Source organism: Grampus griseus (assembly GCF_964374135.1).
Source record: "Grampus griseus genome assembly, chromosome: 2".
NCBI classification, from domain to species: Eukaryota; Metazoa; Chordata; class Mammalia; order Artiodactyla; family Delphinidae; genus Grampus; species Grampus griseus.
The window spans coordinates 27,090,493-27,106,051 of record NC_139018.1 but is presented as its reverse complement, the minus strand read 5'-3'; the positions used below and the strand labels follow the sequence as shown (position 1 = coordinate 27,106,051).

Sequence of the window (15,559 nt, the reverse complement as noted above, 5' to 3'; positions counted from 1 at the left end):
AATAACGGGGCAATGGCCTTATTCCAGAGGCCGCGGCCTTCGGTTCTGGACGCTGTTTATGGCAGGGTCAGGTCACTGACCCATGATAGCAAGAAATAAGAACAAAATGTACCAGGAACAGTGTTGCTCCTGGTCGCTGTGGCTCAGCTCCGGGCCATGCTTTAGGGGCAAAGCAACTCCTTTTCCTTCCATCTTGTACGGCTGGTTGCTTATATGATCTTCAGTCTGGCAGGGTGGTGTTAATCCTTTGGTTCTGGACACTCTTCCTTAATCTATTTGGTTAAGTGATAACACAGGGAATAAATGGGTTAGCACTTCTGGAATGGTGGAGTGAGGACCTTGCATCATCTGTTCCTCCATGAAAACAAGAACACCACCGGCAGACGTTATCAAAATCAGTTGTTTCAGGGTTCTTAACCAAAGGCTTGAAACAATCCAGTGAGCATCTATTCAAGACAAATATCTGAATAACAGTAAAGTCGCAAGCTTTGTGTTTTAACTTGTCCTATTCCGATCCCCTCTTCCAGGCTCTGTGGTAGCCTTGAAAACCAGCAGCCTCACAGCCACTGGAGGGGGCCAAACAAGTTTGGAGCTCCCCCATAAGTCCCATCCCTAGGTCACTATTTGACTTCTGTGGCAGTTCCCTGCAAAGGCCCCATTCAGAGGATTTGCCTATATTTGACCTGACTCAGAGCTTTCTCAGTGGGAAAGCGCTATTTCCAGGGCATGTGTTGAAAGCGATCACTGTTTAACATCACAGCTGCCTGAGGTGGCAATACCGGTTGGGGTAAGCAAGAGGCTGACCAAAGGTCTTGAAAGGAAAATCTGGAGAATGAGATGTCCAGGGGGCTTTGGAAAGCTCTGACATATTCTTAGGAATCTAGAAATCCACATGCACATGCAGAGTTGTGCACATGCCCAGGAAAGACCTGAGAAAGCCCTGAAGTCTCACCTCTGGCTGAACTGGAGGCTCTGTGTAAGCAGAAGGTGAAGGCTAAGGCAGAGTTGTCACCACCCTGCTGGAGCATCACAGGCGAGTCCCAACGCACACATAGAGGTCCTCAGCAAAGGTGGGACACTTGTGGGCTTAAAGTATTTAAGGAAATCTGTCTAATCCTTAGTTCAAAACTAAGCTAGTGGAGCAGAAACCTCAGTGGCTGCACATGACAAAGAGCACAGACTTTACAAAATGAGTCCAGGAAAGTCAGTGAACAAGCAGCAGCCACAGTAACAAATCCTGGGGAAGGAGGAGAATCTCATTTCTAGAGTTGACATCATATTTAAAATGTCCAGTTTCAACAACAAAAAAAATGAGACATGCAAAGAAACAGGAAAGCAGGGCCCATACACAGTTAGAAAACTGTTCCTGAGGAAGCCCAGAGGTTGGATGTAACAGAAAAAGGAAGTAGCTCAGCTGTTAGAAATATATTCAAGAACTAAAGGAAACCAGTGTGTAAAGAATGAAAGAAAAGTAGAGAATGATGTCTCACCAAATAGAGAGTATCAAGAAAGACAAATCAAAAAGAACCAAATATAAATTCTAGAGTTGAAAATACAATAACTGAAATGAAAAACTCACTAGAAGGCTCAACACTAGATTGGAGCTGGCAGAAAAAAGAATCAGTTAACTTGAAGATAGGTCAAATGCAATTATCCTGTCTGGGGAACAGAAAGAAAAAAGAAAGAAGAAAAATGAGCAGATCCTCGTAGACCTGTGGGCAACCAGCAAGCACACCAACACATGCCTAACAGGAGTCCCAGAGAGAAACAGGTGGAAGTAAATTGCCCTCAGAAAAACAGTCCACTTCTGCGCCTCTGGAAGCATTTGACTATGTTGTGTGTAGATAGAATTTATTAACATTTTTCTCAAAGGCCTGAGGTGATCCCAGTGAGGAGTTAAACTAATCTGGTTGTTTGTACACACTTCATTATAGTCAGAGAACCACAAGCCTTATTTTTGTGGTAGAGAGTTGGACTTGGTGACAGGGATCTTTGCCTACAAGGAAATGATTCTTAGGCTGAATCACAGATTTGGGAAAACGTGTTATTGAGCCTTTACTGTGTGTCAGGCACCATGTGAAGTGCATGCATTATCTCATTTAATCTTCAAAAGAAACCCATGAATTAGGTGTTCAACTGCTCCATTTTATACCTAAAAAAACTGAGGCTCTGATTGAGCTCCTCGTCCGTAATTAGACAGCTAGCAAGCAATAGAGCTTAGATATAAACTTCTGTCTGTCTGAGATCAAAGCCTGTCTTCCTAACCACCACACCATTTTGCCTTCCTGTGCAGAAAGGAGCCTCTTGGAGACAGAGCCAGGGGTCTGTTTTCAACCTCACTCAACTGAGTAGCCTCTGGGTCTGTCTAGCAGGGGTGGAAGCGGTGTATGTCCTTCCTCAGATTCAGTCCTCAGACCAATGGCCTTTCTTCTGAGATGAGGGTCTGTAGTTCTGGGGTTTAGAAGCAGGACCTACCTACACTGACCGGCCATCTTTGGGACTTGGGGATGGTGAGGTTTCATCCGTAGTGCATCCCTCTGAGGGTTACAGGTCATGTAAAGGCACTCAGTCCACCTGAGAATCCCTGCTTCCTTCTCCCACTATCTTTGCTCCAGATTAAAAATGCACACACAGTCAAAAAAACCCTCTATAAATTCAACTAAGTCCTTTGAGACCTCCCAGAATGCCTCCCACCTTCCATGCAGTTTCAGGTTGAGCTTTGAAGAGGGAAATGGTTCACAGTTTATATATACACACATATAACCATATAGTGCATATGTACATTACATAGTACATATGATGTTCCTATTTTCCTCTGAATTATAAACACTTAAGAGCATGTAGTTGGGAATCAAGCAGTTGATAGTGTTTCATGGATGTATTTTCTGGATTTGGGTGGACATGTTTTGGAGTAAGAGCCTTGGCTGGGGGACCAGTGAGTTCAGAGTTGGTACGTAAGGAATATAAGGTCTAAGTTTTAGTGTCAGCTCTGCTAATTACTGAGTGTACCACCTTCACCCATCCTGTGCTCATCGTGTGTCTCTCTAAGAACCACCCCTCAGAAAAGAGTAATAACATTTGCTTCCCACTGGAGTTCCCTGGATGGAAATGAAAGCTTTTAAACTAATTGTGAATCAAAACACTGCGTGCAGCCATAATGCTGTTGTGTTGGGAAACTTGACCATTTCCTACAGTCTTTTTGTTTTTTGAATGAAGTAGATTTCGACACGTAGGGAGTAGCTCTCGTGCAGCCAGTGGGTTGTCCAGTATTGTACTGGTAGTGACTTTCCAAGTGCTTCTCCAAGCTGCTGAGTCAGCTGCCTCGAGCTAAGGTGCGGTGGTACAGTAAAGGCTTTGGAGGAATTCCAGTGCGGCTGCCTTTTCCCCACGGGCTTCTGGCCACACTCTTAGAGGTAGGTTTCAGACAAAAATTAAGGGCCATCCGGCTAAGTTGGAATTTCAGATCCACAACAAATTCTTTTTTAGTATAAACATGTCCCACAACTATTTGAAGCATTCTTACGCTGAAATTCAAATTTAATTGGGTGTGCTGTTTTTGCTTTTTACTAAATCTAGCAGCCCAGTTTAGAGAGAAGGAGGTGCAGAGGCTGGGTTTGTGCTTGATGTTGCTGAAATATCACAGGAATGAGAAACTACCACCTCCTCTAGCAAAATACCCTCCCTGTCACCGCAGGAAGACACAGGGCTGGAAGCAGATTCCCCGTGGGTCCACCAGAGCCTGGGGCTGGGCAGGTCTTGTGGTGAGCGTCAGCCGTGGGCGTGGGGTGGGGTGAAGTAAGAACCTTTCTTTGGCTCCCCCTCGGATCTCCAGGCCTTGCTTTCACATGGCTTCCCTAACGTCTTTGCATTGATGGCTCACGACTGCCCTGGTAAACAGACTGGTGAAAGGCTCCTCTTCTGGACAGTGTCCTCCAAGGGATTGCTCTTCCCTGTCATCCCCCAGCCTTGCCTCCAGCTATGCTTCTGAAGAATCTGTGCAGTGTTGGGCGTCTGAATTCAGAGCCTCAACATGTGTCCTGAGGACACCTTTCCTTGGGGCTCTCAAGGGCTTTACACCGCCCGACCTGGGCCTGGGCAGGGGCTTTGTGCCCCTTCAAGATGCTGGCTTCAGGGTGGGTGTAAGGTCCTTCTGGGATTCCCTGGAGCTTTTGCCGAGGTCAGGCTGGCCCTTTAAAAAGAGGGTTTTCTACAAGTTCAGGAAGGACAAAAGGGAAATGAACACAGAGTAACCAGAACCCAGAGATGGGATCTGGGATCAGCGTTTCCCACGCTGGCCTGATGATAGAGTCCCCTGGGGTGCTGGGTGGTGTGTGCCTCGATTCCTGCCTCTCTTCTGGAAAGTCAAATTCAGATAGTCTGGTCCGGGCCTGGGAATCTGCTTTTCACAAGCATTCCTGGAGATTCTGGTTCGCAGCAGGGTTGAGAACGTCTAGAGTAGGTGTGCTATGGGTGATTCTCCTGAAGCCCCTTCCCATCCCAGCTGCCTCCATGTTAACCCCAGCCTCTGAGGGCCTGGGCCTGGTCTGTGATCTTCCTATGCCCAAGGCCATTTATCCCCAAGTTTAAGAAATGCCAAGGGCTTTTGTTGTGTTGTTGTTAGAATGCGGATTCCTAGCCCCAATCCAGGGGAATCAGATTGAGTTGGTCCAGGGTGCGGCCCAGGAATCTGCATTTTTAGACTCTGAGGCTTTCTAATGCCAGTGGTTTCTAAATGCCACCACCCTTTGAAAAAACTTAGTCTTGACACAGGAGAGAAACTCAGAGTGATGACAAGTCAGTCCCTTGTGCCTTCCTAAAGCTCACCCCCTCAGTGACCTGCACTTCTCCCAGGTGGCTGATATCAGGGGTGACCAGCCCTTTCAGGGGCCATCACATTTCCTCACCTGGCAGGCTTACCTTGTTGGGGATAATCACACCCGAATATAACACAGTCACCTGCATTCCTGTAAGAGGTACTTATGCACAGGGCAGAGCACACATGTCATTCCTGCCCTTCAGTGTGGACACTGGACCCTTTGGTTTGGGCAGTGGAGTGGACTTGTGCCATTTAACTGTGTCTGGCAACCTTTGGCAATATGGGAGGGACATCTAGATTCAAGAGAGAGAGTCAGAATTTCTAATTCCTTTAAGGTTGGACTGTAGAAAGAATTGGAAAGAATGGTAGCCTTCCAGGATGAACCCCTGCCCCCTCCACATCCTCCCTACCTTAGCCCTGATTCCGTCTCCTGTCTGGCTGGAAGCAGGGGATGGTGATTGGTAAACCAAACTAGTCTAGCAGAGCCAGTAGGTCTCAAACTTTGAGCCTTATCAGAATTACCTGGAGGGCTTGTTCAAACACATTGCCTGAGGAGCCCCACTCCCAGTGTCTACAGCAGGAGGTCTGGGTGGGGTCAGGATTTGCATTTCTAACAAGCTGCCAGGGAGGCTGATCTGGAAGTGATTTCTCTAAACCTTTAAGCCTCAGAGCTGCTCAGCCTCAATAGCCTGGGTTAGCCTGATCAGGACTGTTTCTCTCCACATTTTTCAGGGTCAGGAAAGTGCTGGTGTTTGACGTGGGGTGTTTTTTCGCCCAGTCCTCCTGGATAATTTCGCAGTTTCCTGAGGATTCTGCCCTCCTTGTTCATTCCAGGTGGGCACAAGCTGAGCTTGGCCTCGTGTATGCCCTGGCCCCTGGCCCTGTTGGGCTGAGGGGCAGGAAGGGGGCTGAGTTCATCCTCCTCCCTGCACGCTTCTTCCCCACACCCGCCCGCAGTTCAGGAATGTGACTCCTTGTGGGCTCTCTTGACCCAGGAATGGAATTTCCAAGTGGCTGGGTGTGTGGTATGAAGGTGCGGCCGGTATGCTTGTTGGGTGAGAAGTTGCCGAGAGTCTCAGAGTCCTCCTGACCATGAGTGTGGCAGTTGCAGTCACATCTGGTCACACTTCTGGGTTTGCCGACTGACTGTTGGCCCTGTGCCCCTCAGCAGGTGGCATTGAGCTCAACCTTGTTGCATCCCTGAGGTGACCTGCTGGGAGAGGCTGGGGCACGAAATTGCCAGTAACCTGAGCTGGGGAAATCACTGAGGATCAAATCTGTAAGGATATGAAATCAACGGTTTAAGATGGAGGACCTGGAGTCCATAGTCTGGGTTTGAATCGAACCCTGCCTCTTACTACCCGTGTGATGGTGGGAAGGGCAAACCAAACTCCCTTCCCCATTTTGCAGGAGAATTTGACCTTCACTTAACTTTGTATCTCATTCCCCTGGGAACCTGACAAAGGGAGTAAGTCAACTGCATTTAGGCAACATTGCTTCTGATAAGAAAGACCTATTGTGATATAAATGACTGCAGGTGGACTGGGTGATCTTCTTACCCCTGTTGGGAAACCATTCTTTGTGCTTCTCTGAGCACAGTGACCCTTTCCACTGGCCTGTCCTTTATGGAGATCCTGGTAGCTATGCCTGTGGATGAGTCAGCAATAGTGGCTCCTGGGAGGGGTTAAGCCAGGGTTGGGTGCCATGCCCACCTTTCTCTGCACTGAGCTGTCACCTCGGGGGCAAAAGAGAATAGCTTCTGAATGGCTCTATGGACTGGGGTTCTGTGGACTGGCTCCAGTGAAGAGGAGCTCCTGCGGCTGCCCTGTCTATGAACTGTGTCCTCTCTTACATGCTGCTAAGTGGACCTAATGCCAGGTGTGCCAGTGGTAGTTGTGTGAGCCTCAAAATTAGTTAAAATTAAAAAGACTCCTGGTGGGCCTTCCAGAGTGACCTCTGTATTTGTTTTTAAAATCTGTGTGCATTTTTCTTACCTGCAAAATGGGAATGAGAATATTAGGTACTTTCTAGGATTGTTATGAGGATCGTAAGGTGTTTAGATTGTAAGGTGCCTAGTACATGAGTGTATGCTACTGCCATCACCACCACCACCACCACTACCACCATCACTACCATCATCACCACCATCACCACTACCACCATCACCATCATCACCACTACCACCATCACTACCATCATCACCACCATCACCACTACCACCATCACTACCATCACCACCATCACCACTACCACCAGCACCATCACCACCACCATCACCACTACCACCATCACTACCACCATCACCACCATCACCACTACCACCATCACTACCATCATCACCACCATCACCATCATCACCACCATCACCACTACCACCAGCACCATCACCACCACCAGCACCACTACCACCAGCACCATCACCACCAACATCACCACCATCACCACCATCATTATGAAGGGAAGGCAGAAGGCCCTTCTCCTCTGGATCAGTTTCAGTCTCATCTTAGTCACTAAGTCACTGTATGGCTTTTGACAAACAACCTCATCTTCTAAGGACACAGATTCTTACAGTATATGCTAGGTGCTCCATTTGTTTCTTGGATGAATCGATAAATTAGGAGAGTCAACTAAATGCTCTTTAGGGTCTTTTATGGTTTTGAATATAAGATTTTGTGTGATGTTGAATCTGAGAAAAAAGTTGGAGGGATGTGGAAAGAGGTGAGAATCTACCTGCAGAGGGAGTGTTGTCAGGGGTCAGAGGTCTGGAGCATTCTGGTGAGGGGGGACAGGTCATCAGGAGGAGGTGGAAGGGGTCCAGTACTTCTGCTGGCCCCTTAGGTCAGGTCAGCGCTTAAGAGGAATGTAGATGGCTCTGACCTGGGAGTAATACTTTCTGGAGCCTGTGTTTCCAGGACAGGGATAAAGGGATGAGAGGGCAGTGGTGTGTGGCTAAGAAGAGGTTCAAATGGTTAGTTTTGGTTGTTTTGGAGTATTTCTTCTTTGAAACATTACCTCCAGTGGCAACAAGAATGAGGATTTCTGACCTCCCTCACCACTGTGGGGAGAAGCCAGCAATGACCCCAACAGGAGAATGACCCTAATGCTGTGTTTCTCCCTCCCTCCTTCAGGTCTGAATGCTGGTGCTTTTTATGCCTTGTCCACTCTGCTGAATCGCATGGTGATCTTGCACTACCCGGTAAGGGTGTTCCCTCAGCTTGCTGGGCCCTGAGAGAAGGAGGTTCCTAGTCTGTCTGGGCAGGAGCTGGGGTGGCAGCGTGGTACGGTGTGTGCTCCTGAGATTTGGAGGGAGGCGGCCCTGGGTCTCAGCCCCAGCTCCGGTGGCCCTCAGCTGTGTAATAAGCTGGTTAGTGTCTTTGAGCTCTCATTCTCTTTTCTGTAAAGGAAGCCTAATTACTTACTGAAAGATTGATTTTAGGGTTAGAAAGTAAATAATAAGGTTTATATATGTAAAGCGCATAGCATGGTGCCTGGCAACACAGTAGGTAAACATATATACAGTAGAATCACATATGAAATAAATTAAGTTGTGAAATGTGGGCAAGGTTTAATTTTAACGTTTTATTTGCCCAGCAGAAAGCATGTTTTAAATGTTTCCAGAACCAGCGAGGGCTGGATACTGGGAATGGAACATTGAGTAACCAGGAGTCGGGATCCCGGGTCCAGCCCTCTTTTGAAAGGTTAAGGCTCTCACGCTTGTGGGAGGGGTGAGCCACTGTGGCTGAGCGTTCCAGTGTTGGAGGTTGACAGGTCTGAGTTCAAATCCTGCCTCTGCTCTTAATAAAGGCCTCATGACCTTGGGCTAGTAGGTTATTTTCACTGTGCCTCAGTGTCTTCATCTGTAAAATGGAGAATATTGATTAACCTTCTGGTGGGGAATTAGGAGAATTAAATGAGATGATGATATAAAATCATCAGCATGGTGTCTGGCTTTGAATAAACGCTCAAAAATATATAATTATTATCTTCCTATCTCTTCAACAGTGATAACTGAAAAAACCTAAGTATGGAATGTTTCGATATACATAATTCAGTTTTTCCATCTGTGAAATGGGAATAATGGTAAAGGTTTGCTATAAGGATTACATTTTTAAAAATCCATCTAAAAGTGGTTTCTAAGGACAGAATTTGGTTCACCCCAGCATCCAGTATCATGCACACACATCCAGGGTTATATTATGTTGGGAGGAGCAATTATTCTAGGATTCTCTCTCCACTGGCAGCTTCTTACAGGCCATCTTGTCCTGATACTTTCTGAGAATTGGCTCTAATGAAGCCGGAGTTACTTGCCTTTGCCCCTTTGCCTTCTGCTGACTGCGCCCTGTCAGATATCTTGTCCCATCACTGAGCAGTCACTGGGGCTGTGGTTTCACCAGGGCGAAGAACTGAATGCTGGAAGAATCGGCCTGACCATCGTCATTGCAGGAATGCTTGGGGCTATGATCTCAGGCCTCTGGCTGGATAGGACCAAAACCTACAAGTAAGTGACTCTTCCTCTTGGACTGAATCGGGGACCCCTGTCTTGAAATGACATATTCATTAGCAACACGGCTCCAAAGATGTGGGTGTGGCAGCTGGGGGTCTGAATGGTCAAGCGGGGAGTTCAAATATATCTTCTCTGAGCCTCAGTTTCCCCATTTATAAAATGAGGGAAGCAATGCCTGCCCTGTGGGGATCATAGGAAGATTAGAGATAGGGGACATGAGGCCTGTCAGAGTTCCATCCCCCAAGTAGCTTGCGGAAGAAGCAGAGGAAGGAGAAAATAAATGTGGAAAAGCATCAACAGTCGGACAGTTTGTGGAAACTCCACGGAGTGGGGACGAGGAGGTGGTTCCTCTGCCCTGTTCCCATAGCTCCCTCGTGGACCGCATGGGGTTAACCAAGGTGCTCTGTGCTTCCAACAATTTACAGTGTGTCATCTTGCAATTGCTTCCACTTCATTGGTAAGTATTACGACATGCTTTAGTCCTGATTGCCCAGTGCATTCCTAAGAGCCACGAAGATTTTAGTGGATGTCAGGCTAATCCAGGACGCTTACTAAAAATACAGATTCCTGGGCCCTACCCTCATGGATGCCAATTCAGTAGGGGAATCTGCGTTTATAAAAAAAACTAAAAATAGAACTACCATACGACCCAGCAATCCCACTACTGGGCATACACCCTGAGAAAACCATAATTCAAAAACAGTCATGTACAAAAATGTTCATTGCAGCTCTATTTACAATAGCCAGGACATGGAAGCAACCTAAGTGTCCATCGACAGATGAATGGATAAAGAAGATATGGCACATATATACAATGGAATATTACTCAGCCATAAAAAGAAACGAAATTTAGATATTTGTAGTAAGGTGGATGGACCTAGAGTCAGTCATACAGAGTGAAGTAAGTCAGAAAGAGAAAAACAAATACCGTATGCTAACACATATATATGGAATCTAAGGAAAAAAAAAAAGGTCATGAAGAACCTAGGGGTAAGACGGGAATAAAGACACAGACCTACTAGAGAATGGACTTGAGGATATGGGGAGGGGGAAGGGTAAGCTGTGACAAAGTGAGAGAGTGGCATGGACATATATACACTACCAAACGTAAAATAGATAGCTAGTGGGAAGCAGCCGCATAGCACAGGGAGATCAGCTCGGTGGTTTGTGACCACCTAGAGGGGTGGGATAGGGAGGTTGGGAGGGAGGGAGATGCAAGAGGGAAGAGAGATGGGAACATATGTATATGTATAACTGATTCACTTTGTTATAAAGCAGAAACTAGCACACGATTGTAAAGCGATTATACGCCAATAAAGATGTTAAAAAAAAAAAAAAATCAACCCGGATGCCTCAATTCAGTAGCCAGCCTTGGGGAAAATGCTCTGGAAACAGAGGCCCAACTTGTGTCTTTCCTGTGCTCCGCATGCACTGGGCACTCAATTAGTGCTGGCCAGTAGGGCAGCTGCCAGGCCAGGGTTGTCCTGCTCTGGGGCAGATCAACATTCTGGGCTGCTTTGTCAAAGCCTCCAAAGTTCCCAGTGTCTGGAGGCAACAGACAGTGGCAGACCTGTTCTCTGCCACACAGATCCGCTTCTGTGAGGCTCTGGTGAGACCAGGGCTCTCTCTGTCTGCCTTTGTCAAAGGCCAACCCTGGGGATGTGGCTGCCTGGCTGGACACGACGAGGAGCCCAGCTGGGCTTAATTACTGCTGGTAAAGCTGGGCTGCTGCCTTGTCTTTGCCATATGTCAGTTGTTTGCTTTGGGTAGTGAGGACGCCACTCCCGAACCAGGATACAGCAGCGTCTCCTTTTCTGGGCTTGCTGTGTAGCAGGAGAAGGGAGAGATTGGAATGTTGCCTGGGCGGGGATGTGGGCAGCCAGATGATTCAGGTGAACTAGAAAATATGGTGAAAATACAGTGAAAGGGCTGGGGAGGACACTGCAGAATCCTGCTGCCACCAGTTCCTAGTGTCACACGATGTCTGCATCCTGCAGTCAGCATGGGACAGTCTTCTCCCTGCTCTACTACGTAGGCAGAGAAAGGGCAAGAGAGCTCTGTCATCTGGTCACTTTGGTGCCAGTTCCCTTTTCCCTGAACCTCCCAGATTTGTCCTGTTTGGTTTGGAGGCTGGAAATTGGATGGTCAGGTCCCTTTATCTCTGGCTGAGACTACAGTTTTGTAGACAGGCTAGTGGTTTAAGAAGAAGCTATATGTAAACGAATATGGGAAAGATGAGCTTGTGGGGTCAGTGAGGGAGATGGGTGTCCATGGAGTTGGGTTCTGCAGAGGGGGAGGGACTGGATGTGGGGAGCAGGGGGAGGAGGGATGAAGCTCCTCTGCCCTCAGCAGCTGCTTTGAGGACCCAGGAGGGAAGGGCGTCCTTCAGAGGCTGTTGGTCTTTCCCACAGATGCAGCCCCATCCTGTGTTAGTATTCCTGTGTGTGGGAGTAGAGGGAGCACAGGTTTCAAATCCCATCTCTGGATTCGAATCTTAGCTGTGCAATTCCTGGGCAGGTGACTTTGGACAAGTAACTTGACTGGTCTGAGCTCAGTTTCCTCATGTGTCATATTAGGGAGAGTCATACATCTCTTTTTTTCCTACCAGTTTTGTTGAGATATAATTGACATACAGCATTGTATAAGTTTGAGGTATACAGCATAATGATTTGATTTACATACAGCATGAAATGATTGTCGCGATAAGTTTAGTGAACATCCATCATCATATATAGATACGAAATTAAAGAAATAGAAAAAATTTTCATAATAAGGACCCTTAGGATTTAATCTCAGCAACTTGCGTGTATAACATACAGCAGTGTTCATTATATTTATCGTATTGTACATTACATCCCTAGTACTTACTTATCTTATAACTGGAAGTTTGTACATTTTGACTGCTTTCGTCCAATTCTCCCTCCCCCTACCCTATCCCCACCTCTGGTAACCACAAATCTGGTCTCTTTTTCTATGAGTTTTGCATGCTTGTTTGTGTTTGAAGTATTATTGACCTACTACACTATGTTAGTTCCTATACACAACATAGAGATTTGATGTTTCTATACATTTCAAAACGATCCCCAAGATAAATCTGACTTGCATCTGTCACCATACAAGGAGGTTACATAGTTATTGACTGTATTCCCCACACCATACATTTCATTCCTTTGACTCATTTATTTTCTAACTGAAAGTTTGTACCTCTTGATCTCTCTCACCTGTTTCTTTCCTCTCCCCCATTCCCTCCCCTCTGGCAACCATCTGTTTATTCTCTGTAACTCTGTTTCTGTTTTGTTTGTTCATTTGTTTTGCTTTTTAGATTCCACATATAAATGATATTATATAGTATTTGTCTTTCTCTGTCTAAGTTATTTCACTTAGCACAATATCATCTAGGTCCATACATGTCGTTGCAAATGGCAAGATTTCTTTCTTTTTTATGGCTGAAATATATGTATATGTACCCACATCTTCTTTATCCATTTGTCTGTTGATGGGCACTTAGGTTGCTCCCATATCTTGGCTATTGTACATAATGCTACAGTGAATATAGGGGTAGTACATATATCTTTTTGAATTAGTGTTTTCATTTTCTTGGGATAAATGCTCAGGAGTGAAACTGCTGGATCATCTGGGTGTTCTATTTTAAAATTTTTCTGAGGAATCGTCGTACTGTTTACCGTAGTGGCTGCACCAATTTATATTCCCACCAGCAGTTCACGAGGGTTCCCTTTTTCATGTACTTGTTGGCCATCTGTATGTCTTCTTTGGGAAAATGTCTATTCAGATCCTCTGCCCCCTTTTTAATTGGGTTGTTTGTTTTTTGATGTTGAGTTGTATTAGTTCTTCGTATATCTTGGATTTTAACCCCTGATCAGATATGTCTTCTCCCATTCAGTAGCTGACCTTTTAATTTTGTTGATAGTTTCCTTTGCTGTGCAAAAGCTTTTTAGTTTGATGTAGTCCCATTTGTTTGTTTTTTGCTTCTGTTTCCCTTGCCTGAGGAGATATAGCAAAAAAAATTACTAAGACTGATGTCAAACAGTATACTGCCTATATTTTCTTCTAGAATTTTTGTGGTTTCAGGTCTTAAATTAAATTTAAGTCTAATCTATTTTGACTTTATTTTTCTGCATGGTGTGAGAGAGTAGTTGAGTTTGATTCTTTTGTATATAGCCATCCAGTTTTCCCAACACCACTTATTGAAGAGTCTGTCTTTTCCCCATTGTATGTTCTTGCCTCCTTTGTCATAGGTTAATTGCTCACATAAATGTGGGTTCATTTTTGAATCGCTATTCAGTTCCATTGATCTGTGTGTCTGTTTTGTGCCAGTACCATACTGTTTTGATTACTATAGCTTTATAGTATAGTTTGAAATCTGGGCAAACTGATACCTCTAGTTTTGTTCTACTTCCTCAAGATTGTTTTGGCTATTTGGGGTCTTTTGTATTTCCATACAAATTTTAGAATTATTTGTTCTAATTCTGTGAAAAATTTCATTAGTGTTTTGATAGGAATTGCATTGAATCTGCTGATTGCCTTGGATTACGTTGTTTATTTGAGATTTGTTTGTTTGTTTGTTTCCTGAGACAGGCTTGTGTCACTATAAACTTGCTTCTTAGAACTGCTTTTCCTGTGTCCCATATATTTAATTAATTAATTAATTAATTAATTATTTTGACTTGAAATATTCTTTATTTTGTAAACATCTGTGTTTAAAATAGATGAACCCTGCTCACAATTCATATGCTGGACCCAAGACACAGCACACAAAGTTCACAGGGAGATGGTGGGGCTCAGGAGCAGGTGGAGTGCCTGGGGCTGTGCCGAGTCTCAAGACAACAGGTGCAAAGGTGGTGAGGAGTCAACAGGCAGGTGCACCTGCTCAACAGTCTAAGGCCAGGTCCCAGGCTACCTCCGGGACTGGAGAAGTTTAGGGGTGAGAGGCTGACTCTGGTACCTCATGAGCATAGCTGCACCCTAAAATCCCACCCCCTCTTCTGCCCCATACTTCTCCCCAGCTGTGGCCCTTATGGATGGGGCTTCTCAGGTCATAGAATCCTAACCCCAAGTGTTCCCTTCCAGAACCCGTAGGGTACAGTAAAAATATAGTCCCTCTTCCCCGAGGGGGCTAGGAGAGAAAGGCAATGGTGCTCGGCCAGATCTTCAGGGAAAGCAGTGACACTGACCACAGGTTGGAGCCAATGGCCAGTATAACTTCCACTCCCTCGAGTCCCTGGCTGAGGGCACACTGAGGGTTGGCACTGCTGACCTCCCCACCCCAGAGTGATGCTGCATGTTTTAACACCTGAGGAGTTAGTCCTCAAGGAAACATCCTCAGCTCTGGTCGTGACTTCGTCCTAAAGAGTCAGCTCTTTACATTTCTCATTAGCTGACGATTTATAACTATTCCTGCCTTCCTTTTCCTTCAACTATGATAACTCATCCCCCATTCCTTCATCCTGAGCTACCCTCTCCTGCTCTCTCCTGATTTGATAAGAGTCAGAAGAAAAGGTTTGGTGATTTCATCCCCCACGCTTTTTTTCAGAGGAGTAAGGAAGTGGGGCTCTTAATTCTTCACATGTGTGTGTCCTGGATTTTAGTCTTTAATTAGTGAATGTTCGATGCCCAGTTTTGTTTTCGCTCCAGCGCCAGCCATGCAACGCAGCTTAAGACTGATCCTCCTCCCTAGGCTTCTCCCATCTTGGGAAGGTGGGGAGGAACCCTACTAGGGCTGGTAACTGACTTGTTCCCTCCTTAAAGGGCCTCCTGCAAATGACTATTGGACCATATGGGGTTAAAGAAACTTCTTCCTGAAACAAAGGGCCCTGGAGGAGGGAGTCCGCTTCCCTCCACCTGTAGCCACAGTGCAGTTGGCAAACCCTCAGGCCTCTGACTCAGGAGCTGAGGAACAAGATGAGCGCTTGGTCTTGAAGGCTGAAGGGAACAGCACAAGCGTTCCCACCCAGGGCTCGCCTGCTTTCTGCCCGTGAGCCCCCTGCCCTTCTCCCACGAACTTTGGGTCTCGGGAAAGCCTTGAGAGCGGAAGGCTGGGCTCGGTGAAAGACCACCAGCGTGGTTCTGTCACCTCTCACCTGCCGGGGCGGTGGGGAGGTGCCCATCTTACATAAGAAGTGGAAGATTGCTTTTGCTATTCGGGGTCTTTTGTGTTTCCATACAAATTGTGAAATTTTTTGTTCTAGTTCTGTGAAAAATGCCAGTGGTAGTTTGGTAGG

General features: G+C 46.1%; 1 protein-coding gene across 2 annotated transcripts in view; it reads left to right on the top strand.

Annotated features, from left to right (window-relative positions):
- FLVCR2 (FLVCR choline and putative heme transporter 2) overlaps positions 1-15,559 on the top strand; it is a 62,458-nt gene that overhangs the window by 35,024 nt on the left and 11,875 nt on the right. For both annotated transcript variants that reach the window (XM_082648676.1, XM_082648675.1), the window contains exons 4-5: positions 7,945-8,012; positions 9,211-9,314. In XM_082648676.1, the coding sequence (XP_082504802.1) occupies positions 7,945-8,012; positions 9,211-9,314 (172 nt within the window). The remainder of the gene's footprint in view (positions 1-7,944; positions 8,013-9,210; positions 9,315-15,559) is intronic.